This window comes from Corvus brachyrhynchos, unplaced genomic scaffold (genome assembly GCF_000691975.1).
Source record: "Corvus brachyrhynchos isolate BGI_N302 unplaced genomic scaffold, ASM69197v1 scaffold116, whole genome shotgun sequence".
Taxonomy (NCBI): domain Eukaryota; kingdom Metazoa; phylum Chordata; class Aves; order Passeriformes; family Corvidae; genus Corvus; species Corvus brachyrhynchos.
The window spans coordinates 10,050,286-10,076,779 of record NW_008240221.1 but is presented as its reverse complement, the minus strand read 5'-3'; the positions used below and the strand labels follow the sequence as shown (position 1 = coordinate 10,076,779).

At 45.8% G+C, this 26,494-nt stretch overlaps 1 protein-coding gene across 1 annotated transcript; it reads left to right on the top strand.

Annotated features, from left to right (window-relative positions):
• The first annotated feature begins 1,842 nt into the window (after nucleotides 1-1,842).
• SDC1 (syndecan 1) lies at nucleotides 1,843-26,059 on the top strand. Its single transcript, XM_017744920.1, has 6 exons — nucleotides 1,843-1,881; nucleotides 2,781-2,801; nucleotides 21,251-21,332; nucleotides 22,380-22,873; nucleotides 23,094-23,223; nucleotides 23,765-26,059. The coding sequence occupies exons 1-6, from the start codon at nucleotides 1,843-1,845 to the stop codon at nucleotides 23,929-23,931; spliced, it is 933 nt and encodes a 310-aa protein (XP_017600409.1). The 3' UTR covers nucleotides 23,932-26,059.
• The last annotated feature ends 435 nt before the right edge of the window (nucleotides 26,060-26,494 follow it).

Genomic DNA, 26,494 nt, shown 5'->3' with positions numbered 1-26,494 from the left:
CTTGCTGCTCCAGGTCGGCGCTGGCAGCCTGGGCGCCGTCGAGCCCCGTCTGCGGTCGGAGGGTGCGGGGCAGGAAGGCACAAAGCCCCTCGGGGGGCTTAAAGCCGCAATCCCATCCCTTTCTTCTGACATAAGGGACACGCACCCCCCTGCTTCCCATGTGCCCTCCACCAGACCTGAGCGTGCACCAGTTATGGAGTCTTCCCCTTGAGATGAGTTAGGAGGAAAAAGTGAAGCATGCTGTAGTGTGTGAGCAGGCAGGCCCATCAAAGTAAAAACTGGAGGGTTTTTTTTCTTTTTGAAATGGAGCAATTGATTTAAAACTTGCCTAGGGATGAACTGCAGCACAAGTCAGATAAGGAGTGGCAGAACAAAGTGCATAGTGGGATCTGAGCTGCTCAAAATACCTCTGGTTTTGCTGTACCTTTCTGGCTGTGAACTTTGCCTGTAGCTCTGGACACGGACCCTCCTAGCCCACATGGCAGTGAGTCGTTATGAAATGGCTAAAAATTACAAACATGTGAGTGTGGGCAGCGCTGTTCCATGGGAGGAGGGCTCTGCTCTCAACTTCTGAGTAAGCTTCTGCTTAATGAAGTGGGAAAACTGCAGTTAATTTGCAGCCTTTGTACTGTATTTGGATAAAATTCCCCTGTGATAAATATTCCTTCCTAGAAATGATAAGAACATAAAGTAAATGCTTTTGTGAAGTTCTCCTGTGCCTAAGAGACACTCAGGCCTGGGTGACACTGCAGATGGAGGGGTTTCCAGGGTAAGCACATGGAGGAGCAGAAGTCCTCGGGGCTCTCCAGGGTGCTTCAGCACTGAGGCTGTTTCCCTTCTGGTGGTCCCCTGTGATAAATATTCCTTCCTAGAAATGATAAGAACATAAAGTAAATGCTTTTGTGAAGTTCTCCTGTGCCTAAGAGACACTCAGGCCTGGGTGACACTGCAGATGGAGGGGTTTCCAGGGTGAGCACATGGAGGAGCAGAAGTCCTCGGGGCTCTCCAGGGTGCTTCGGCACTGAGGCTGTTTCCCTTCTGGTCATCACGTAGCTTTTTTCCGCCGTGTCAAAACGTCAGTGACAGGGACTACTCTGCCTTTCCCACCCATCTGGAATAATTATGATTTTGCATCAAGTGGCTGAAAACCTCTTGTTGGGCACAGAAGCACAGTGACCTTGCACAGTACTTTGAATGTGCCAGACTACAGTACTGTGGGCATTGCCACGGTTGTGTTGAGTTCTTGGTGGTCTGATTGTTGGGATGGCTGCCACTGCTGCTGGCACGTGGCTTGGCCCTTGGCTCTTGCTGTGTAATGTGACTCATCTATGCATATTGTCATTGGAATAATAAACAGGAGCAAGAAAGTGGCCAAACAATAGTTGTTTTCTTCCCGAGTACTCTTACCTTCAGGAATGACTGGGGAGGTTCTTGGTCTCCTTCAAGGTGACACTTCATTGCTTAAAACACACTTTATCAGATTAATTGCCCTCTGTTGTTATGATGGGGGCATGGACTTCCTTGAAATAAGAAGGCTGATACATCTTAACATTTTAACAGTTTAACCTTGTTATTCTCTCAAATGGCAACTTTTACACAGTGTAACACTGCCATTAAGCCAACTGAGCCAAGGAGTACATCCTGCTGCAGCAGGGCAGTGGGCAATCCAGCCCCTATGGTGAGGGGAAGGAGGGTTCTGATTGTTTTGTCTCGTGTAGGTGCATGCTGGTGGCTGACACAAGCTTAGCAGAGCAGGCCAAACCTTTTTCCAAGGGTGATGTCATTCCTATCTGAACGTAAACTAATTAGAAGAAATTAGGTAGTCCATCTTGCTCGTTAAACATGCAGGCAGTGGATAAGGAGGAAACACTTTCTTCTATGGTATGTACAGAGCAGTGTCACAATATTCATCAAGCACTATAAACAGAGCTTCTCCATCTGAACACTCACTTGCTGGGGCCACCTCCCGGTGAAGTGATGACTGCTCTGAGTAGAGCAGTGACAGATGAGCTGGAGTTTGTATGGTGTAGGGGGGCTCTGGTGCAGTTTTGTAGTCTTTGTTCCAGGTTTCTCTCAGTTTCAAGTGATGAGAAGAACTAACATTTTTAATGGCAGCACTCTGAAACTTCTGGAAACCAAACAATCCTCTCTAACAACCCAAGACAAGTTACAGCAAGTGCAAGAAACCTGTAAGCCTTCTAAAATTAAGTTAGTGCACGAACCTGAAATGTAGGCTGCTGTTTTAGCAGCAAAATCAGTCCATTTTAAGTAATGTGTTTTGCATTGCCTGTACTCAGATGTCTCCAGGTGGCCTGTATACTAGCACTTTGTCCTAACCTTGTTTGAAATGATTCCTATGTCCAAGAACCTTACTAATACCCCTGAGAGGGACATTCCACACTTGTTTCTGGCATCTGAGGAACTGGGATTTTAGGGCCTCCTTACAGAGAGGAGGAAGCTTCTTGGGAGAGAGAAGATCGGGCATTTTCCTGAGTGGGTGCTGCCAATTATAAAATTGCAGTGCTTCAGCATTGCAGCATTAGTGTTTTCATCCTAATAGCTTTGAGATAATAAAGAGTAGAAGACATCTAAGACAGCACTCCATGACAGCTGAAGATTGATGGGCTTGCTGTGTTCAAATGGCACTAGTCCCTCAGGACAGCATTCAGCTGATGCTAAGGCACCTAAATGTAGGTGTCTGTGTGTGCTGGGTGCTTAAGCCCTCATTAGAGTCAAGGCGATGTAATCAGTGGAGCCAAGGAGAGTGATTATCTGACCAGCCCCTGCACGTCTTCTCCAAGGTGAGTTGCTTTGTCAGGGCTGTGTTGGCTAGATCTCAAGTTGCCTATAAGAGGAGCACAGACACCTTTACTTTGGTGCCTTTATCTGAGAGCTATTTAGCTCGAAGTGATGGACTTTTTATCATGGAACTTTTATGGTAACTCCATAAACAAACAGACTGGACAGGTGGTGTTTGTGCTAAGAGAACTAGCAAAGTAGTGGGAAACATCAGCTGTTGGCTAGAACAGCAGCTCTCTCCTGTTCTAGTGCAACTGTAGTCTTGCTCTGCTAAAGGTTGTGGAAGAAATTGGGGATTATAGTTGGGTCCTGTCTCAGCGTTGTGAGCAGAATATATATGAGCAGAAACATAAGTGCATGTATTTGGGGGGGATGGCTGTGAGCTGTTGAGTAGGCATCAGAGCATTGTAATGTTTAAAGACACTGTTTATTTGTGGATTGGACGTGAGGAGCTTTTGTTAATCCCTAGACTTTGATATAGGCACTGAATTTACAGTGAGGAGGTTGTTTTAGCTGACAGTACAAGGATTTCTGGTGTTTCTTATAGGGTCACTTCTGAGCTGAGAAGATACTCTTAAATGCAGAAAGCATGTGGTGCCTCCTTTGGAGTGCTGAGTGTCAGCTTTGTTAACAGGTCTCTAAGTTAGGGCTGACGAGTGTACTTCTCTTGAACTGCTGCTCTGCTGGCTACTGGTATACCGCAGCAACGAGCCTTATCTGGCCTGGCTAGAAACCCAGGACAGTGCACTTTCTGCTGTGGTGATGCTAATGGAAAAGTTACAGTTCTGTGAAGCCTCACCTCAAGGTGAGATAACATTTGGACCTCCTACAAGCAACTCTTGTGGGGCAACATCTGCTAATGTGGTGGTTTCCCAAGCTGTTTCTCAGGCAGTGCTTGGCTGCAGTCGGCGTTCTGGGTCTTGTGGAACCGGCACAGGTCCAATGGAGTCTGTTAGCTTGGGCTCCTTGCCATGCTCAGCTGTAATGCTTGTATCTTGCTGCTGAGACCAGTCTCACCAGTGAGGCTTGCTTTGCTGGATAGGAACCAGTGTGTTAGTGGGATTTGGATGGAGTTAGCAACAGAACTTCCCGTTGAGTCACTGGAGCTGCAGTTACCACTGAGTCATGGAGGTGTTCTAAGTCATGGCTTACTCTGCTGGACTTCTAGGTAGAAGCTCCTTGGGGTATTGAAGAACTCTTGCTGCTTTACCTCCGTGTCTTGCTGCTGTGCTCTCTAGCAGAACTATCTTCTCCATAACCTGTGTTTTTGCAGCATGGTTCTCTTTAATGCCCACTCATTTTGTGTCTTAGTGTTCAGATTTTTCTAATAACTGAAGGGTCATCTGGATTGCTCTTGCAGAATGCATCCTAATGAACTCAAGGATGCTGATATAACAGATAGGAAACTGCCTGCCAACCAGCTTAAAATACTCATGGGTATCCTGCCTTGGATGAGAGCATGGAGGCTCTGTGTTGTTGTACTCCACTGTGTAACTTTACATTACTGCCTGTGCAATTATGTCAATGTCTTGCTTGTCATGGAAACAAATGCTGACAGTCTTGATTTTTGGCTGTGGGCAGTCCGAGGCACGCACTCCTGTCAGCCAACCTTCTGCAAAGTGCAGCCAGTTCACACAATAACTCCTCCGAGTGCTCTGGCTCCATCACCTGAGCACACACAAGCCATAGCTGGAGACTGGGGGTTGCTCTTTGTCTGCCTCTGCCATGTGATAAGGAGCTTATTGCCTCTTTTAAATGTGAGGAAACTTGAACTCCATTCCACTTGGAAGGACACGTGCTGAATGCTTTCTGGGCAGCACTGCAGACCATGACTGTCCTGCGCTGTACACAGGAAAGCTCTTGCTAATTAGTTTCTAATGCTGGTGGCTGTACACATCCTGGTCAGAGCCAGGCAGCAGCTCCGGTCCAGCCCCTTGCATATAGGGATTACTGGAGGAGCAGACTGTAGATTGAAGCCAGAGGTGGGCAGGGGTGAGTGGAGCCAGTCTGCCTTCTAGAGAGCAAGCAGTGATTAATGTAACGAGTTCCAGATGAGAGCTCTTGTGAAGCTCCATGTCATAGCAGTGGTACTGCTGTGGCTGTGCTGGTAGGAAGCCTTTGTATGTTCTCTGGGGATCAGAGCTGGCAGCTACAGTGCTATAGGAAGAGACTACCTGGCTCTTTCCTGTCCCAGAACAGGATCCCATGCAGCCTTTTTCTATGCTTTGAGACCAATAGAGTGGAGAAATACAAATATAGATATGTATATATTTATAGAGAGAGACATCTAGACATCTATGCCTGTCATGTGCTACTTGTTATCCAGCTGACAGCAGAGTTTGGAGGCTGTGTGCCCTGGCCCCAGGATTGTGATCTGGGAGATTTGATGCCTGTGCTCTGCACAACCACAGGAGCTCAGAGCAGCCTCTTGATCTACCAAAACATCAGTCTCTGGTAAAAGCGTCTGCAGAGGAGAGAACCTGTTATCCCATTGACCAGCTAATGGGGATCTGATTCTTTAGGGACAGAGTCCAGGCTCTTTTCAGTCAAGAAGCTGATGGGTAAAAGCCCAAACTGGAGGAACTACAAAGCTTGCTTGAATTTGTATCTAGCACAGATGCTAATATGCCAATGTATGTGATATTCTTCACTTGCTTGCTGTGCTCTGTTGCTTATGAAACTGTGATAGAGACTCTCACACCAGCAGATTTGATGGACAAATGAGATTTGTCCACCTCACTGGCTCTAGTAGCATGCAGTGGAAAAGTGGCGGTGAGGCTTGCATCGAAACTTGCTGAACAGCCTGCAGCTAGACAGCTTTGACTTCTAAATCTCTTTCTGTCCTAACAGAGGAATCATCTAGATCGTGACTACTTTCCCATCAGTGAACAAAGCATGGAACAAAAGAGGCTGACTCTGGCATGTCTGGGCAGTGGCAAGGAGTGCTCTGCTATCATGCGCTCACATCGACTGACTCATGGCCTGCAGAGGAGAGCTGCTGGCTTAATCCTCCAGCAGCACCGGCTCCCTCTGAAGTGTGTTTAACCTGCAGAAAGTTCCCCAGTCTGCATCTGTAGTTGCACTGAGCTGTGAAACACTGGTGAGCTTCTTTTTACACAAGCTGGAAGATACGATTATGAATAATTAGAAGTTATTACTCTAGTAGCTCAAAAGTGCTAAATGCTCAGTGTGCCCTCCCCCCACCCAGCATGCAGCCTTGTAGCATGCAAGGGGTTAAAAAGATTCACCAAACCTTCCTACACTGGTGCCTGTAAGTAAATGTGGTGAGTTGACCCTGGGAGGGCACCAGGTGCCCACCGAAGTTGCTCTGTCACTGCCCTCCTCAGCTGCGCAGGGATAGAAAACGCAAAAAAAGGCTCGTGGGTCGAGATGAGGACGGGGACAGATACCTCACCAGTGACTGTCACGGGCAAAACAGACTCAGCTTGGGAAAATGAATTGAATTTATTACCCATCAACTCAGAGTAGGATAATGAGAAGTGAACCCAAATCTTATAAATACCTTGTCCCCATTTTCCCCTCAATTTTTCACTTTAATCCAAATTTTCCAACTTTTCCCCCCAGGAGTTCAAGGGTATGGGGAACAGGGGCTGTGGTCGGTTCATCACATGTCATCTCTGCTGCTCCTTCTCCTCAGGGGGACGACTCCTCACAGTCTTCCCCTGCTTCAGCATGGGGTCCTTGCCACAGGAGACAGTCTCCACAAACTTCCCCAGCTTAGTCTTTCCCATTGGCTGCAGATCTAAACAAACTACTCCAGTCTGAATCCCTCCATGGGATGCAGTCCTCTAGGGACAGGCTGCTCCAGCATGGGTCCCCCACAGTCACGGGTCCTGTCAGCAAACTTGGTCTGGTGTGGGCTCCTCTCTCCACGGGGGCACAGGTCCTGCCAGGGGCCTGCTCCAGCACGGGCTTCCCATGGGATCAGACCCTCCTTTGGGCATCCTCCTGCTGTATTGTGGGATCCTCCACAGGCTGAAGGTGGATCTCTGCTCCACTGTGGGCCTCCATGGGCTGCAGGGGCACAGCTGCCCCACCAGGGGCTGCAGGGGGATCTCTGCTCTGGGGCCTGGAGCCCTTCCTTCCCCTCCTTCTTCACTGACCTGGGTGTCTGTAGGGTTGCTGCTCTCACGTGTTCTCCCTTCCTCTTCCCTTCCTCTTCCCTTCCTCTTCCCTTCCTCTTCCCTTCCTCTTCCCTTCCTCTTCCCTTCCTCTTCCCTTCCTCTTCCCTTCCTCTTCCCTTCCTCTTCCCTTCCTCTTCCCTTCCTCTTCCCTTCCTCTTCCCTTCCTGCAATAACTTCTTTCCCCTTCTTAACTGCATTATCCCAGAGGCACTGTCACTGATGGGCTCAGCCTTGGCCAGCAATGGGTCTGTCCTGGCCAGCTGGCACTGGGTCTGTCGGGCATGGGGGGAGTTGTGTTTTGTTAGAGAAGCCACCCTTGTAAGTCCCCCTGCTATCAAAATCTTGCCACACAAGCCCAGTACAGCAAAGCACATTAGACACAAGGTATCCTGTGGCCAACTTAAATGCTAGAGTCACAATTGTGTAGGAAATCTCATTTTCTGACCTATTCTGTAATGCACCCTCCTCACCAGACTGCCTGCTGAGAACCTTTCTGTGCTTATTTGGGGGCATACTGGTTGGCAAGGCTCAAAACTATGCCATAAATCATTCCAATAATATTATGGTATTGGTTGTGTTCAAGTGCCTGGGGATGTTCTCTGATATTATTTAATTTACTAGTATGATGTAGCTGGTGGGTCTCTGGCTGCAGGCCCAGAATACTATGAAATTGAGAAAACTGCAGTATCCAGTAAAAGAAAGTGAAAGTTCACAATAGAAGATCACAACTCTTCTGTTGCAAACTGAACCTGTTTTGGATACTTCAGAGAGATGAGCAAGTATAGTTGTGTGAGAAATCCTGTGCAATCAATCATGAGGTGAATGTGAGGTGAATACGACACACCTGGGACAGCATTCAGTGTTGTTGTGATGGTGCTGGTACATGCCAGTGGTTCTGCCTGTGCTTTTAGACTTGGCCCATAAAGTGGGCCTTCAGCATTTTGTGCTCTGCTGTATTTAGTGGGATAATGTGCTGGCTAGAGTCGGTAGTCAGTGAGTAGACCCAGAAGTTTATTCATATATATGAAATATCTTCAACTTAGTGATGTTTGAACAGGTGTCTTACAGGTTTGATCTGTTGATCTATGTAGCATCTTGGCTATCCTGCTGGTAATTCTTGACAGAAACTGCTCTGACCTAAGTGACATGCTGTGCTAGGAGTAACTTGGCAGTAAAGCACTCACCTTGCCTTGCAATTTTAGCACTGTTTTATTGACTTGACTTTGTGCCTGTCAATCTATCAGTGGTGGCATTAGTGGTGTCTCTTGTCTCTTCACAGTATAGATGTGTAAAACACAAGGGTGTCCAAATCACAACTTAAAATATTACAGTTGCCCATATGTGGCAGGAGAGCATCTAGAGTGCACAAACATCGTAGCATCTCCCACTAAACTCAGCCCCCCTGCACCTGACTGGTGACTGCTCTGAAAGAAGGCCATGGGGAAGACAGATGAGCAAGTTGTATGCCCAAAAATGAAGGCATGAAGTGAGACTTGGATAACAGCTGAGATCAAAGGGAAGCTCTGATTTATCTTTCCTTTGTAACAGTCCCTTATTCAGGGCTCTGCTGTACAGATGTGGTACGAAACAGTGTAACTGGGTGACTAGGTCAGAGTTAGTTTAAGCCAGTAGATGTTTGGCCAAGAAATGCCTAATGTCCATTAATTAAATGAGTGGAACAATAGGTGACTGGAGCACAATTGCAGCAGCAGGTTTTTTTAAGACTGTTTCTGATGGGAGGATTTCACTTGGTGCTTCATCACTTAAGTGATACTTCAACACCCTTGTGACTCAGCATGGAAGTACACCGGTCAGCTCCCATAATCTCACTGAGGTGTTGCATAATTTAACTGTGAATGGGGCAACTGCTGTTAGAACTTTGTAGTATGTGCAGGATTAGCAATGCTTTTGCAAACCTGAACACAGAGACCAGTAGTGTCCTAGGAGGAAGCACTGAGCTTGATCTGTGCCATTTTATATGGGTAGATCACTGGCTGTGTGCTCCAGTGGTTGTGAGCACACAGATTTCTCAAAGGGAATTCATGCAATCTGAACTGTTCTACCTTAGAATAACTCAGTGAAATGTGGTCCAGCCTGTGCCCACAGACCATCTGAGCTACTGCTGCTTATTCCAAGGAGACCAGTAGCACCCAAAACACTTGTCTGCTGCTTTCCTTCAGCAGCTGCTAGGACTGTTGTAGAAGGAGGGGGTGATGCTGAAAGATGCCTCTTTGAGAAGGCTCTTGGAATAGGAGAACAGGGTATTCCTGATCTGAGACGTGCCTCCTGCATGTGGTGATGTTTCAGCCCTTTTGTGAATGGCTTAGTTGTGGTGGTCTGTTAGCAGGGATGACTTCTGCACTATAAACAACCTCGGTTTAGTCAACACTGAGATCCTGTGGGTAAAACAGATGTGATAGCATACCTCATAATGTAGGGAGAGACTTGATTTCATCACATGCAAGTTGGCTATGGTGATCCGTAGAAACAAACATAAAAAGAATACCAAGAATCGTAGAATATAGAGTTGAACCTCCACAAGGATCACTGAGTCCAATGTGTGCTGGTGTAAGACCTGCCAAGATGCAGGAACTGCCTTGCATTGGGTCAAACCCCAAGTGTAAAGCTGCCTGCATGGTCTGTGTGAGTCCAGTCACTAGCTGTTGATTAAGACTCCTGAGTTCCTTCTTAACAGACTGGTGCTGACTGCTGTGAGCCCTGCTGTGCAAGAACAGAGTCCCTGAGAACTGGTTGGAGCTTAGCTATAACTGAATCAGACGGGTGCTGTGGAATGCCAACTCTTGGTTCATTTTGCTGCCTGAGTTTCACTTCCGTAGCTCCCTTGCAAGTAGTCAAGGTCTTCTGTAGCAGACTGACAAGTAACAGCACCAAGGGATCAGGTTGTGGGATATCCCTGGTCCTGCCATCTGATGTGCACATGTGAGAGAGACATTGGGCTGATGCCTGTTCAAGACAGGCAGCTCCTTCTGAGTGCTTGCAGTTCCCTGATCCATCAGCTCTTCATTGAGGACTGTGGTTGAGAGGGCTGGTGGCAATGCTGCGACTGAGAAGTTGAGTGTGAGATTTGTAGTGAAATACAGTATTCCAAGGGAACACGTCTGGGATGTGTGTATGGAAAATACAGATTGTTAGCAAAAAATAATTTCACAAGCATTGGAGACTTCATTGTGCATCCCTCTGACGAAAATGTGGAATTTACAAAAGCAATCAAGAAAGCCTTGTCTTGGGTTTTTGAGGCTTGGGCTGTTGTCATGATATGAAGGAGCTGATGTAAGTTCTGTAAGGTAGACTGTGAGCAGATCAGCTGGGAAGATAGAGCAGAGTTTGATAGCAACAGGCCTTGCAGCTGGCAGGTGTTTCTGTCACTGAACTGTAAGCAAATAGAAGGTAACTTCTGTAGTCTTGTGCATATCCGGTTGCCATAGGATATATCCTCTTATAAAACATTGTCTGGGCACTTCCCCTGTAACTCTGTGTAACTAACTGAACACCTGGTCAGCTTTTTTGTTGTTGTAAGGCCAAGTATTTGTAAGTTTAAGTAGTCTCACTTCAGCTTACCAATGGCTTTCGCTGAGGCCTTTGGTGCTCCAGGGTTGCAAGTTCATCTTTCTGCTGAGGTTTAAACAACATCCTAGCTGCTAGGAACCACAAGTCCTGCCCTAAGTACAAGCTCTTAGTTTGGTACAGTAGGGATTTTCATCTGAAACTTGGATTTCACTAATTCAGTAGAGCGCTGCAAGCAATTTGCTAAAATTAGAAACATCTATGTATCAATAATAGACTGAAAATAGAGCTTTGTATCCTGGCTCCTTGGCATATCTCATGTTAGGTAATTGCCAGAGTTCAGGGTGGAGAAGAGAGAAACTCTTGAGATAAGAACCTGAGTCTTTTCCTGTCCATGTGTCTGGACACTGAAGGCTGTTGCATTTACTCATCTGACAATTGTTCTTGGCTGCATGTTGGCTTCCCTTCCTCAGGTGAAGCAGGACAGCTTCTTTCTTCCTCACAATACTGTGCAGCATAGTGATGAGGTAGTTTTTGACTTCTGGGACCATGTGTGCTCAGGTCAGAGCACTTGTGCTGCTGCAGCATTGCTTGTGGTAGTTCGCTGATCACATAAAAGCTGGCATAGAGCTCATTTGAAATGGGTAGTAGTTCCACTAGCCAAATTGCACAGCATTTGTCTCCAGGAAACAGGCTTCCCTAGGCCAGGGGCACATGTGTTCTCCTGGTGCTGCTGAGAGGCATCAGCAATGCACAGGGTCACCAGCCTAATTTGAAGACTTGAGATGCCACAGACCACATCTTGTTTTCCTATAGCCCCACCTCTGCTTGCTGAGCTGGGACTTCCCGAGCTGAGTGGCTGAAGATGACGAGAGCAAGTTGTGCTCCTGTGGGACCCAAGTCCCTGAGCTGCCTCTGCTGTGTCCTGACACTGATGTGCTGCAGGCTCATGCTCTGTCCTGCAGCCATGGCCTCGGCAGGAGGAGTGTGCAGGGCCAAGCCCCACGCTGACTGTTCTGAGCTCACAGGGCTGCTGGGAGAAGCCAGTCCCAAAGGCAACAAATGGGGCACTCGCTGCTTGCGGCTCTTCCCTCAAACCCAGCCTTGGACTCCATTCAGCAGCCTCAGGGCTGTAATGCCATCTGGTCTGCTTCACTGGGAGTTGGGTGGTTTCTCAGGTGTATGGAGAGAGGAGACTGGCTTCTCCAGCCCACACATGCTGTTAAGGAGCAATCAGACAATCTCAAGCCCACTGTTGTACTTGTCAGAAACTCTGTTTCTGTAGCAAGTTTAACTCCAATGGCAGTCCTCAGTGCTGATCCCTGAACAGGGTGAGTGGGTGTCAAGAGATGGGGCAAGGAAAGGAATTTGCCTCCACCACAGGTCAGCTGGTTGGCAATAGTTGGCAAAGGATGCTGAAGACATAAGCTCAGTGTGTCTATATGTGCTGGAGGCAACACTGCAAAGTCCAGTCTCTTATTTAAAGTGGCTGTGGCTGCTGAGGCAAGTTGCTCTTCCTCACCTGCCTGAACTTCACAGCAGGGGCTATGTGTGCAGGAGGAAGAGGCAGCGGGGATTTAGGTACCGTCACTTCTAATTTTTTCTGTCGGCAAAAGGGTCACATTTATCTGTGCTGTAGTTACCAGTGTGTGTGGATAATGGGGTTTGGGCTGCTGGAGTCCTCTGCTGGATAGGTTTCCATTTCATGAAGATTTTCTGCCTGCCAGTGTGCTCCTCTCTTTAGCCTTACTTCATCAGGTTCCAGGGATGGGTGGCCCACCTCTAGCCTTCGATGAAACCAAGCAATTCTTGGTCTGTTCCTTTCTAAACAAGTGCATGAAGTGGCCGTTGCTGTAAGAATGAATCTTCTCTGCTGGTTTTGCTACACTAGGAAGTAAGAAGTGCTGGGGTCTTTAAGTCAGAGGGTTTTAAAACAAGCTAGGTTTGCCTGGTCTTGATTTAGGCAGCTCACTGCTCATCTCTCAAGCCAGCTGAAGTAGATTGAAATTAATTTCCCAGGATGAATGGCCTCAGTGAGCTGCACCTACTTTGCACAACCCTTTGAGCTTATACATTGGCTGTGGCTTTCTTGTGCTAGCTCAAGAAACAAATGCCTGAACTATCAAGTATGTTAAAGAGCTGCAGGGAAGGATCTTTAAAGAAAAGTGGTTTATAGCATAAAACTGAACTGGCTGCTTCTCATGAGATTAGCTGCAGGGAAATGAGCTTTCTCATTAGACTGCATCTTCAAAGCACAGGCTGCCTTGAACGTGGGAGACAAAAGGGACCCCACTTTTGGCCATATTGTGACAGCCTGTTGCTGATACAGAGTTAAGTTGTGTGCTTGCTGTGTGCCCTCTCTGGATGCATTGACCTGCGGTGAGATTCAGTCTCTGGCCTGGGCTGCATTGCTTGACTGGAAGGAGCAAATTGGTGTGAGTAAAAGCAGCATGTAGTAACTTACTTGCCTGATATATTGTCCAGGTGTAAAAGCAGGAGCACAGGCTATGACTTGCTCCTCTGTATTGCTGAAGGACTGACCAGGCTTCTAGTGGAGCTGGCTGAGAGGGAGTTGAGAGGCAGCTGAGCTCTTCTGCATCAGAGCTGGCACAGTGCTCTGTGCCCTCCTGGCACAGAGGACTCCCATGCACAGCTGGTATGCTGTCCCTGCTGCTGTGTGTGTGGCCATGAGCTTCCCCTGCTGTGGAATTCATAGCCCTCTGGACCTCCAGCTACTCCAGCTTTGCTCAGCCCTCTCTGCTGAAGAATGTTAAATGTACTTTTTGTCCAGGACTAAACAGCAATTGCACTGGGCATCCTGTAAAGTTCAGGTGGCCCAGGATGGAAGTAGAACTGCTCCCGTTTGAACAAGACATCTGTCTAGCCTTTGCTACTGTGTACTCCTGCCCCCAGGAGGACTGGGAGGACTCAAAAGCACTGCTGTCAGACCTTGGAACAAACATCATCCATCGTGAACAGATAGTGCAGAAAAGAACTCTCCTTACAGCCCCTGTCCTTGCTCATTTTTGTATGAACCTGTGTGGACCTCTGAGTCAGCCTCTGATTTGCATGTTGCCTGCAGTCTGGTGATGTGCATTTCCATAATGCATGGCGGGTTGGGGAATGAGTGTCAGCATCCCAGAACGCAGGCTGTGAGTCTGTGTGAATGCTTAAGCAGCCCTGGCTGCCACACTCTGCCCTGTGCCAACACAAACACTTGTGCATTCATGCACTGAGTAGGATTGGGAAACTGGTCCTGCTGGAAAATTCTTTGCATGGTATTTTATCCTCTTTTTTTTTTTTTGGTTTTTTTTTTTTTTTTTTTTTTTTAACAAGACCAGTTCTGTGATCTGGTTCACTGTGAGAATGCACAAGCAGACATGCAGGGGATGGTCCAGGAAGCATGAAGTGACATGCTCTTGTGGGAGGTGGGAGTTTAAAGGGACACTCTGTACAATGTGAAACTCAACCTGATGGTGACAGGCTGGTTCATTTTTGCTCTTGGCATGTTGATTGCTGTGCTTCTGCCCTACTTAATTAAAAAAGTTGCCCTGTCACACTAAGGAGAAAATGTAAAATTGATTGGGCAATAGTGGGGAGCCTCTAGAAGCATTGGGACACCGGCTGCTCTGCCTGTGGAGTAGCTGGATGCTCTTCCTTGGCCACTGCATCTTGTGCAAAAGATCAGGGTATGCTCCTACAGCTTGAAGAAAAGGAGGATCAACGCCTAGTGAACAGTGAGCAGTCTACAGTCTGTTTTGTTCTGCCCATGGTGGAATAGATCCTAAGAGCTCTCATCCTATTTTGAGCAGCTGTTGGAAGGTATTTTTCTGCATTTAAGAGCTGAGTGCCCGGAGGAAGATACTGTGTGATGATCAGGGAGTTCAAACACAACCAGGACTTCTCTCTCAAAGATAGTTCTTCTCTCAAGTCACCAGGCTTGGAGGAGGCCAGTAAAATACAATTAACCAAGATTTTCCATATTTCTTTATACTAATAATGATCTGATAGACAAGCAGCCAGATTAACTGGCTTGCTTACCCCCTTTCTGCTAAAATGGTTCTTGCCTTGCTGAGTGAAAGAGCATCCTTTGCTTTCCACTTGCTTCCCTTTGGAAGGAGCACCCTGAGAGCCACTAACCAGCCTTGCTCCAGGTGACACAGATTGATGGATGGAAGGGTGGGGATGGCGGGCTGTGAGTCTGTGTGAATGCTTAAGCAGCCCTGGCTGCCACACTCTGCCCTGTGCCAACACAAACACTTGTGCATTCATGCACTGAGTAGGATTGGGAAACTGGTCCTGCTGGAAAATTCTTTGCATGGTATTTTATCCTCTTTTTTTTTTTTTGGTTTTTTTTTCTTTTGTTTTGTTTAACAAGACCAGTTCTGTGATCTGGTTCACTGTGAGAATGCACAAGCAGACATGCAGGGGATGGTCCAGGAAGCATGAAGTGACATGCTCTTGTGGGAGGTGGGAGTTTAAAGGGACACTCTGTACAATGTGAAACTCAACCTGATGGTGACAGGCTGGTTCATTTTTGCTCTTGGCATGTTGATTGCTGTGCTTCTGCCCTACTTAATTAAAAAAGTTGCCCTGTCACACTAAGGAGAAAATGTAAAATTGATTGGGCAATAGTGGGGAGCCTCTAGAAGCATTGGGACACCGGCTGCTCTGCCTGTGGAGTAGCTGGATGCTCTTCCTTGGCCACTGCATCTTGTGCAAAAGATCAGGGTATGCTCCTACAGCTTGAAGAAAAGGAGGATCAACGCCTAGTGAACAGTGAGCAGTCTACAGTCTGTTTTGTTCTGCCCATGGTGGAATAGATCCTAAGAGCTCTCATCCTATTTTGAGCAGCTGTTGGAAGGTATTTTTCTGCATTTAAGAGCTGAGTGCCCGGAGGAAGATACTGTGTGATGATCAGGGAGTTCAAACACAACCAGGACTTCTCTCTCAAAGATAGTTCTTCTCTCAAGTCACCAGGCTTGGAGGAGGCCAGTAAAATACAATTAACCAAGATTTTCCATATTTCTTTATACTAATAATGATCTGATAGACAAGCAGCCAGATTAACTGGCTTGCTTACCCCCTTTCTGCTAAAATGGTTCTTGCCTTGCTGAGTGAAAGAGCATCCTTTGCTTTCCACTTGCTTCCCTTTGGAAGGAGCACCCTGAGAGCCACTAACCAGCCTTGCTCCAGGTGACACAGATTGATGGATGGAAGGGTGGGGATGCTTGTTGATACACATAAAAAGTTCAGGGCACAGGGGAACACCACCATCTGAAACAGGGAGGGCGTAAGGAAGTAAGAAGTGCTGGTGACTTTGTTTGTAGACTCATAAAAGGGTTTAGGTTGGAAGGAACCATAAAGGTCACCTTGTTCCAACCACCCTGACATCAAGGCAGTCCTTGATTAGAACACTAGCCAGGGTTAAAATGTAAAATGCTTAAATCTAGTCTGTCCAGCCCCTGGACTGTTTGTGGGGTGGTCTGTCTTTGCACTCTTTGGCCTGTGCTGTTTGCATCTTTGGCTCCCCTAGGAAGAGAAATACTTCATTAACCTGCATGGTCACCAAGCAGCACCAGGGCTTATTTGGAGCAGTGGAGTAGCAGGAGGAACAACTGCCAGAGAATTTAGGTGAGGTGGTGCCACACTGCTGCTGAGTTCTGATGTAACAGGCTTGCATGCAAACTTCACTCTTGACCTGCCATATAAAAGCTACTCCAGAATTTATGGCTGCCTGTTAAAAGTGAAGGTGTGCATGGCCAACTTAATTCCAGCAGTCTGTATGCCTGTAAAAGAAGGGGGATAGGTGAGGATAGGAGGTGGTTTTTGTATGGGGATAGTTTTGTCGTTGCATGGTTTTTTTCTTAATTTTTTTCCCTCCTTAACCATTTAAGCTGTCTCCAGACCATGGACATCTGGGATTGGGGTTAATGGTTCATGGGCTATTAACTGCAGAATATCAAGGTTTAACAAAGCTAAAGTTTCCTTCAGCAGGTGGTTTTGTCTTCCCCCCACACTAGTAACAATATTACTTTGAGGTTAGAAGCTCTTCAGGCCAGTCTGCCTCAGATAGCATTTCTGCTCTTCAGTGGGTAGGAAAAGGTGAAAGACAAACCTTTCTGTTTGAATTTATTTAAGAATTAATTGTTCAAATCCTTGTGAAAGTATTCTTTTAGATGCTCTATTGTAGCCAAATTACAGGGCAAATCCTTGTCTCTCTCTTATGTATCTCTTAAACAAGAGCAAACCATTGGTTTTCCTTCCCATGCAGTTGGAATACTCTTGCAGGATAGTTAGGGAGGCGTTTGAGGTGGGAGAGCTCATTACAGTTCATTCCTTTTCAGCTGAGTAAGAAGGATTTATTAGGAGAAATAAATGTGCAAATTTAACAGCTTTATTCAGATAATGGAGGATTTCAAGTGTTTTTGACACTGCAGATCACTAACTAGGATTAATAAGAGTGGGATACAAATCATCCTTAATCTAGTTAAGGGCTTGTAGCAGCTTGTGGCAGAGCCAGTGGTTTTGCTTACCTCAAAGAGCAATTTGAGAAAAGCTCTTTCTTTTTGCGTGTATCAAATTAAATAAATGTGGTTCCCAGTTTGGGCAGGGTTAGATCAACTAAACAACTACAAATCTTCCCTTCATCATGAGAGAGTCCTTCAGATCTCTTCTGTAGCAGGAGTGAGCTCTGTGGCAGGTCATGGGATAAGCACAGAAGGACTCATGTTTTGATACTCTGACCAAGATGAAGGCTGAAGAATAGTTAAAAATGATACTTTAAAAAAGAAAAAAGTCTGGACTATGTCAGACTTCTGGATCCAATAATATTACTAATGAGTTGTGAAAGTCTGGCCCATTGTTGATTAAATTGAAGATGCCACTAAGCAGATTTCTGGTTGTCCCAGCAGAACTGAATAACTATTGTTCTGCAACAATGCAGTGCTCAGCAAGAGCAGAAGCTAAGTCACCCCAGGGTTTCCCCTAAACAGGCTGCTTTGATCCTTGGGGAAGAGGGTCTTCCACTGGTAAATGAGAACTGGTTAAGACGTATCAAAAATACTGTTAAAAATTTTATGCCTCACATGCAACTGAATTCAGTGGCAGCAAATCAAAAGGACTGGACAAGTATTTTCAACCAGTTGTCTGAACTGCTAAAAAAACCCCAACAAAACCATACAAGCTTGTTAAGTGGTAAAAAAGCAACATGTTGTAGGTGCATGATAAGAATTTAAAGACTTTTTGACTAGAGTATATGAGACACCATCAGAGATCCTTCAAAGGATCCACTGTCTGAAAGGTAGAGTAAGCTTGTTTTAAGCTGGAATTTATTTTCAGCTCTTTTGTATGATAGCACAACCCAGTGTTCTGTGCTGCTAATCCTCTTGGCTAATCAAAACCTTTCCCATTGGTGTAACTCAGCTTCAATAAAAGGTCATGGAAAAACCTTGACCAGCACGGTCTGTCTTCCTGATGCAAACCCAAATTAGTTCAGTCCCTTTCGATGCTGTCCTAAGTCAGTGTTTTCTAACCTTGCTGTGTCTGAAATCCTTCAGTAGCAGATCATTATAGAAGCATGGCCTTTCTGAAGTACTTGTATTTTGTGAAGGAGGGCACTGTCTTTTATGCCCATTGAAGCTGTAATTTATGGAGTGAGACATGTAGTCTTTATATAACCATACAGTTACATAAATTGGGCAAATATTCTTTAATGCTCATGTGTCATGAAATTAGATGATGTCATGAAGTTACAGCATTTTGTGGGTATTCTGACTGCTATCCACATGTACAAAATCCTATACTGTCCATTGAGTATTTGGGCCAAAGAAAGTCCCTCCCAGATCCCAAGCCTCAGACTGCCTGGTCAAAGGGAGGTGCCACGATGCCCAGAGGAGCAGCTGGGGACAAGACACTTTGGGACATGTAACATCACTAAGTTCTCATATAAAACTGTGGAAAGCAGACTTTACTGATCCTGATTCATGTTTTCTATTATTCTCTTAAGTGCAGCAGCCAACCTCAGGGGACCCAGACTGGTCCGAGTCTGCCTTCGTGTTTGGAGGGTGGGTGCTGAGCAGCTGCTGGACAGCTGTGCACTGGAACAGCATGGGTCTCCATGGGTTTAGACTGGGCTGCATGGGGCTTCCCTCCTCTGAGGAGGACCTCACTATCCCTGCTCAGATACAGAAATCAAACTAGGAATCAAACAGGTACATAACAAAGGCTATGGAGAGGCAGAGCTTGCAGGGGCCCGGGAAGGGGCTCGGAGCTCAGGTGTGAGGGGAGGTGTAAGGGTAGGGTAGCTGGACACACCTGGTAAGAACAAAGGAAGTGGGGCATGACTGAACAGGCCTCATCTATTTAACCCCACAAGGGGAAGGGGTACAGGCTCAATAGTTGAGATCAAGAGTTGCCATTTTATTTCTTGATGGTCTGTGATCCGTTCAGGAGGGTTGTTGAGGTCTGCAGACGATCAGTCTGTTCAGGTGTTGTTAGAAATCTGTATGAGCTACCTTGAATATTCAGATTTGGGGGGAAGGCAGCCTTGATCCTAGCTGAAGGTGTATGGTGATAGAATCTTAAGTTGTATTGGCAGTCCCTTACTTCAGTAAAAAGCCAGAGAGTTTTTCTAGCTGCTTCAAGGAAATCTTCCCACTGGGAGGAGAATGCAACCCCCACCTTTAGCAACACGTTCCCCTTTTGCACTCAGCCAGGCTGAGTGGAAGAACAAAGCACTGCGCTTGCCGCTGCTGGTGTGAGAAGTGAGGGAGAAATATGGTCCCCAACCCCCATCAACAAAAATGGTGCAATTTCTAAAGCCTCACTTACCGTCTGAACATACTGGAAAGGGCACACGAGGGAGCCAAGTTTGGTCAGCCTGGCAGTTCCTTCTTTATTCTTTATGCACTGACAGTTCATACTCTTTAATATTTGAAGTGTGGTGAGATCAGCCTGTGTGAGTCACTGCCCTTCCACACAAGAAGGAAAACACACAGGAAGTACTTATCTGACCTACTTTCCGTGAAAGGGTGCAAAAGCACAGTGCAAACAAGCAGGGACATATCTAAAAATCCAAATTACCTCATGACTTGCGATTAAGTAAGAGATCGAAGGGCAATTCACTCTAGAAATATGCTTGCAGAAGCTTAAGGAATAGTGCTTTGGGGGTTTATTTTCAGTAGGGAAGAAAGTAGCTAAAAAATTTATGTCCATATGAGGGGTTTCTGTTCCTACTTTCTTGTTATTAAAAAAAAAAAATCATGTAACTACAATAATTGCCTAGAAGGGGTAAGATCTTGGGGCTGAAAAGGTTGGAGGCAGTTTGGATACTTGTCTTCAGAGAGGTGGACTCTAATGGGCTAGTTAACCACCTTGGAAACTAATTGTTCTGTGGAAATGTGGGGAATGGATAAGGTTTTAAGGATGGAAGAGAAAACTGGATAAACCTGGTATCTTTAAAAGAGTGAAAAGGAGATAGGACCAATAAACACATCCATTGTAGGCAAAAGAGCGACAACTATGGAGTTGGATTGCTTTGGCAGCCCGTACTAGTTCTGGCTAACTCTGGGATGAAGATGAGTGTTATATTAATTTTTAAGTGACACTGTGTTAATGCAAGCTAGAGAAATACAGTGGGCCTTGCTGCACAGCTGGAAAGATTGTATGTCCTCTTTTTACATAATAAGATGAGACTTCTCACTTCTTGGGATCATAGGGATCCCACAGCTTGGATGATTCAATGCAGCATCTAAACTTGTGGATGGCAGTGCTGGAAAGGGGTGACAAAGGTGACTTGAGGATGGGATAGAAGTCAAAATTTGTGAAAACAGGGAATGTAGTTGGATGTCAAAAAGATGAAATTTGGAAGAAGTGACTTACAGGGCTTTGGTTTGAAATGTGAGAAGGGAAAATGACTGGTTAGGTAATGGTAGCCCTGCAGAAATAAACCTGGGGCTAGTCATGAGCTGACAGTCAGGCACGTTGTTCTGATAGGAGCAGTAAGTGCATACAGCACAGGCCAACAAGATACATGAAGTTATCACTCTGTAATTAGTAAATTAGTAAACACTAAAAGAGTGTTGTTGTCTTTGGAGATCCTGAACAGCTTTGAATGTTGTATGCTCTGACAAATAAGTGCCATACAACAAGGGTTTGGCCTCTTGTTTCAGCAGCTCAATTTCTGTGCTGGTTAGCGTACTCCTTGGAGTGCAAATGGACAAAGCTCTGGGTTATTCTCTGACAGGGAAGGCTGGCTTCTACCTCTGAGCTTATTTTGAGTGCCCACACTTAATAAAAAGGGACTTTGATTCTCCTTCCAGCTAGGTGCTGTAGTTTCAGATATGTGAACAGTATTTGAGTCAGAAAGGGAGAAAAGACAAGCTACCCTTCCCTTCTGCTCAGTAGAATTAATGCAATGATTTGCAGATGGAGTGATTGGTAGATAGGGAAGACACGAGCAGTCAGCACCTGAAACAGGCTGGTGGTAAGGACTGAGCATTGCCTGCTACCAATGGATTCCTTGCTTTCTTCTTTCCCAAAGCAGCTGCAGCCTGGAAGCAGGGCAGAGAAGGGAAGACGGCAAGACTGACCTTTCCAACACCAAACAGACTAACCAGAACTACTCTTTTGGGGAGGGGAGCTGGAATGAGGGAAGATGAAAAAGCAATCTGAACAAAGAAAGTTTGTGTGACCTCTAGGAGCCCCTAGAGGACTCTGTGCAAGCAACATGATAACTTTAATCTCACCACTGACTCATCTGTTTGCTCTTGTTTTTAAAGCAAACTACAAATCTGAACCTTCCCCCTGAAGACCTTGATTCATCTGGTGATGAAGACGACGTGTTCTCAGGTTCAGGTGCAGGTGAGTTATTAGCGCTTGCACTGTCAGTGCTTGATCCTTCTAGGATGTGGCAATCGAGATCTCAGTGAGCACCCAGGTGAAGGGAGGTGGAGGGAGGAATCCAAACACACACCCCCACCCCAGAATATGAGAGCTGGGAGCAGAGAAAGGGCCTAATCTATTAATCTTTTATTCCTTGAGATGCTAACAATTAGTAGAAAATGAGCTGTAGGAGACTTGAAAGGGAGCAGAAGCAGAGGTAGACGCCATGTGACTGCTAATGGGAGATGTTGTATGAAGAATGTTATGAAACAAGTGATTCTTTACTCGTGGGGAAGAGAGATCTTAACAAGACCTTTATGAGCAGGTAGGAGATAACATTTGAGGGTGTGTAAACCCCAGTCTACCAACATGTATGAAGTGCAAACTTTATGTGTTATCAGGTGTGCACGTTCCCATGGGCCATAATTTTTTATAAGTGATAAAGGGGATTTAGGGTAGGGGAAAAAGTGTATAAAAATGATTGCTAAACTGCATGAGAGAAACCTTTGGTGTTCAGTGCTGCAGTCGAGGGGATGCTAGTAAGAAAAGAGCAATCTATTGAAAGCTGAAGCATGGTATCCTTCTGCTTCTTTCTAGCCACAGGCTTGTATTTTAGATTAAACTCTGCAGAAATTAAGACCCTGAAATCAGTGCCAAATGTGGTAGAGACTGAAGGTGTCACTGCTCTGAATCAAATAAAATGGTTTATGGAAAAAGACTCAGATAACCACCCTGAGGAACCAGTGTGCTGAAAGCAGATTTTCCTTGTCAACCTCACCACAAACAGATGGGTACTTTTGCCTTAGGAAGAACCAGATGACTGACAAAGTATTGCTGAATAGCAGATTGGTCTGTCCCTTCCTTATTCCACTGAAAAGGATGAGGAATTACAAACTGAACTGCTGTTACTATGAAAATTGGCTATGCAGGTTAGGCATCCTCCTTATAGACCAGTGTCCTGAAGATACTATTAATAGGTCTCTAAACTGGCCAAGGATAATATTTGTTTGTTTGTTTGTTTTGCAGGTCCCCTGACTGACCAGTCTCGTGCCTGGAGAATCCCAGGAGAACCAACTAATTCCTCAGTACTGGCAGCACCGGTGGATTTCAGTGAACAGCCATTTCCTGGGATTGAGAGCCGAACTGAAAAGGAAGTAATATCTCCTTCTGCAACCAGTAATCTAGTGACAGAGGAACCAGTTGTAGCTGTGAAGGACGAAGTGTCCATCCTGGGCTCACCTGATGGGAAACCAACAAGCCATGTGGTCACAACAACTGTGAGAAGCCCCACTGCTCACTTTCCTTCTGTGGTTCATGTAACTCCTTCAGAAGCCTCAGCTGTGGTCCATGAGCTCGAACCTAAAATGCCCAGCTCTGATGTGCCAGTCACCAAGGACGTGCTCGAGCCCCACTCTACTGTCCCTCGTGAGGGAGACATTGCTGCCACTCCCGCGGCGACAGCTCCAAAGGACGTCGTTCCTACACATGAAGAGGTTTCTGAAGATGGCTCTGGAGATCCGGTGAGGACTAATAGTTCTGACACCCTTTCCAGGGAGATGGCTTTAGTAGGATGTAATAAGTTGGTTTGGTGGGAAAGGGTGTTAATTTGTCAAAAACAGTGATGGGTTTAATAGGTTATGTTGGTGGAGGGTTTTAGATGAGGCAAAACAAAGCTGTGGAAAGTCTCCAGAAACAGACATGGTGAGAAACATGAATAACCTGCCTTGTATGTCCCAACAGGGAGACTTCATCTTGACTAAAGAAGAGGATTTGGTCCCCACCCAGAGCTCAGAAGTACTGGCTGACTCTGAGAGGAATGCCAAAGCAGCAGGAGCCTCGGGAATTATGGACAGAAAAGAAGTTCTTGGAGGTACCAGATATTCTGGATTTCTAGTTGGTAAAAGTAGATTCCTGTAGGAGTCTCCAGGCAGCCGAAGCTGCAGTTCTGCAAATACATCTCTGAGCATGGAAGCCAACCTTTTATGTTAGATCTCTCAAATGAGGGTGATGATTCTGTGTTGTCAGAGCTCTAACAGGGCAGATATTAGTCTGCTAATAGCAGCTAGCAGTGACTGCTTTACCTGCAACTTTGTTTAAACCCATTCCCTCACTCCTCTGAAAAATTACAGTAACATTTCTCTGTTGCTGCCTCAGTCAAATTACCAGGTTTGAACACCATGGCCTTGTGTGCTTTGCAGCATGGCCTAGTGGGAGATCCATGTCCCTAGGACTGGCTGGTGTATTTGAGCAGGTGCTTGGTAATGGCAGGGGGACTGGCTTGGAAGGGGGCAGAAGGACAAATTAAGTCATTAAGTCAGGGACAGGTAGGAAACAGTCTGGAACTTAAAATCATAGCAGCACTATCCAGTATGGCATGTAGAGTAATCTGTGTCTTTTTTCTTCCCTTCCAGGTGTTATTGCTGGAGGACTTGTAGGCTTGGTGTTTGCAGTGTTTCTAGTTGTATTTATGCTGTACAGAATGAAGAAGAAAGATGAAGGCAGCTATTCACTGGATGAACCAAAACAGTCTAATGGAGGATACCAAAAACCACACAAACAAGAGGAATTCTATGCATAAACGCTGATCTTCAGGACACTTCTTATTCCATCTTTCTTGGACTCTTCTCTCCCTGCACGTGGACCTCTTAGTGTGCTTTGCATTAAACTTAAGCCATATGATCATTGGGTTATTTGCCCTTACCACTTTACCATTGGAAATTTTATAACTACAAAGTAGATCTGGATTCATTGAACATTCCCTGCTTCCTTGCACAACTTTTTTTCTTTTTTTTTTTCTTTTGTTTTTTTTTTAACTGAATTGGGACTGCAAGTTCCTAAACTCACTTTGGTTTATCTAAAGACTGCTGGGACAGGCGGTGGGGAGAAGATAAGGGAGCACTGTATGTATAAAACTCTTGATATTTAGGGAAAGGGCTAGCAAGAATAACCAATTAGCAGTGCTCAGATTCTGTATAGCAGGGATCCTTCCTATTTAACTCATAGATGTGTTTTGAGTGTAACAAGTGGCTGTGCTGGGCAGACATTTGGCACACTGCAATCCTCTAGCTCTTTCTGACAGCTGTATTTGGAGCACTTAATGCCTATGAAACATCAAGCTGAACTTGATCTCTACCGAAAGGAGGTGTGAGGGGCAGGGTAAACAAATGACTGTCACGTGGTTTAAAATAACTTGTATTTTGGAAGCATTATCCCATACTCAGAACCAGCTCCTAAGCAGCTGGTGCACACACTAGCAAAAACCAAACCCCAAGAACCCCAAAACTGAGCGGAGAGTTAATTTTACCCATAGTGTTGGACTGTCCCACTACCGTCTCTCTCTCTTTCAAGACTTAGGTAAGAAGTAGATTTTTCCAAGCAGCCTCATCTCAGACATTCCCTTTCCTAGGTGCCAAGTCGAGGCTGGGCTGTCCTGCTGTAGATGATCTCACCCCGTGCTGCCGTGCAGTCCCAGGTGACCGGGGGCGTGTTGTAGCACCTCTGCTCACCGTGGTTGTCTCAGAACATGGTCTGCCCTCTGTGCCACAGGATGCCGTGGTACACAGGGGTGGGAAGTGGGAAGCAGCATGTCATGACTGCAGCTAAGGAGTAGAGAAGCATCTGAAATGAGCCTGGGGAAGGCTGAGTGTAGGTGGCCTTAAACAGATACAACAGTTGGTGTGCTTGACTCTCACTACTCCGGAGCGGCTCCTCGGATGCTGTTCCTGCACTTTGGAGAAAAGCCACTCCAGGGATGTCAGACTAGTAAGGGCTGAAAAGCACCTCCTGAGCAAAGTCTGGATGCCTGAAGCTGTGTGTGGTCAGTGTGCTGTCACATGTCAGGCACTGGGGCCTCACTGGGGCTCCAGAGTATCTCAAACTGAGCAAACACAAGTGTGGTGTTCTGTGCAAGCCTTACTTCTGCTCTGCCTTCGGGTAGCTTCTTGCCACTTCAGTTCCTTGTCAGTCAGTGCAGAAGGTATGGGGTGGGTGGAGGAGTGTTTACAACTGATGTAAATATTTGTACTGTTGAGCCAGAGGGAATGATCAGAGTATGTTGGAGAATATTGCAACAGTTGGTACAAATGTTGCACGTTAACACTCAAAAACCTGTGTAATTTAAATGAAGTATAAAACACTCCTGAGCTGCCATGCAGCTAAAATTGGTGCCTTCTCTTCAAACAAAAGAAAAAAAACCCCAAAATGTCTTGATTCCAAACTCTTCTTTATGCACATGGAGAACCTGTGCATATGTGTAGCTGGCTGGTTTTTTTTAAGTAAAGCTGCGACGACCATTATGTTTTTTGTTAGGGTTGTTTTGTTTCCAGTTGGTTTTTTGTTTGTTTTTTTTTTTTTTACTGAATGAATTTTTATAGGTTAATGCAATGACCAGATGGTGTTAATTTCAGCTGTAATTCTTTGCTTTGTATAGGAATGTAGAAATGTTTGATAGGTCTATCTATGAAAAGGTTCTTGTAAAGCACAGGAAGATAAAGTAGTAAAATTCAGTTGTACCTCACAACCTTGTTAGGGGGAAAGGAAAAAACTGTATATTTTGGTAGTCTTAACTGACAGTTTGTGAAACAAACATGACATTCTGTGTTATTTAAGTGGTACAAATGAAATATGAGTTCTGACTGGAGATGCAACATTGGGTTATCTGTATGCCATGTAAAGGTATACTGCAATAAATGGCATTTTGGCAAGAATGTGTCTGATCTGTGAACACTGATAGGTATAAAACTTCAAAAAACAGATGTTCTTTTTAAGACTGCCTAGGTCTTTAAGGAATTTGGTTACAGAACTGGAACTGGGTTACAGAACTGTGAATTTTGGGGCTAAAGACAGAGATTCAGTTCAACATTTAAAGGGTAAGAGTGTGGCCTGCTTCCCTCCCACCCTACCTTGGGTGACCTGGTTGCAGTGAGCTGCTCATGCTGGAGGCACTGGTGTGGGATACAAATGGGCTCTGGTGGAGACTTGAATGAAATGGCTTTGTTAGAGCCCTGCAACATTTCATGTTGGTTCTGATTTTGGGACCTGTCCTTGTACAGCGTGTCACCATCCCTAAAATGGTGATAAAAGCTACCAATCTTCTGCAGGGCTTCCTCTTGCTCCCTGTCTTCTGCCCTCAGGAGTTTGAC

Bases quoted from the DNA above. Each gene is read 5' to 3' on its own strand.
- SDC1 (XM_017744920.1), top strand. From the start codon at position 1,843: ATGCAGGCAGTGGATAAGGAGGAAACACTTTCTTCTATG. The intron at 1,882-2,780 runs GTATGTACAGAG...TTATCTGACCAG, and splicing joins AGGAAACACTTTCTTCTATG to CCCCTGCACGTCTTCTCCAA. The intron at 22,874-23,093 runs GTGAGGACTAAT...ATGTCCCAACAG, and splicing joins AAGATGGCTCTGGAGATCCG to GGAGACTTCATCTTGACTAA.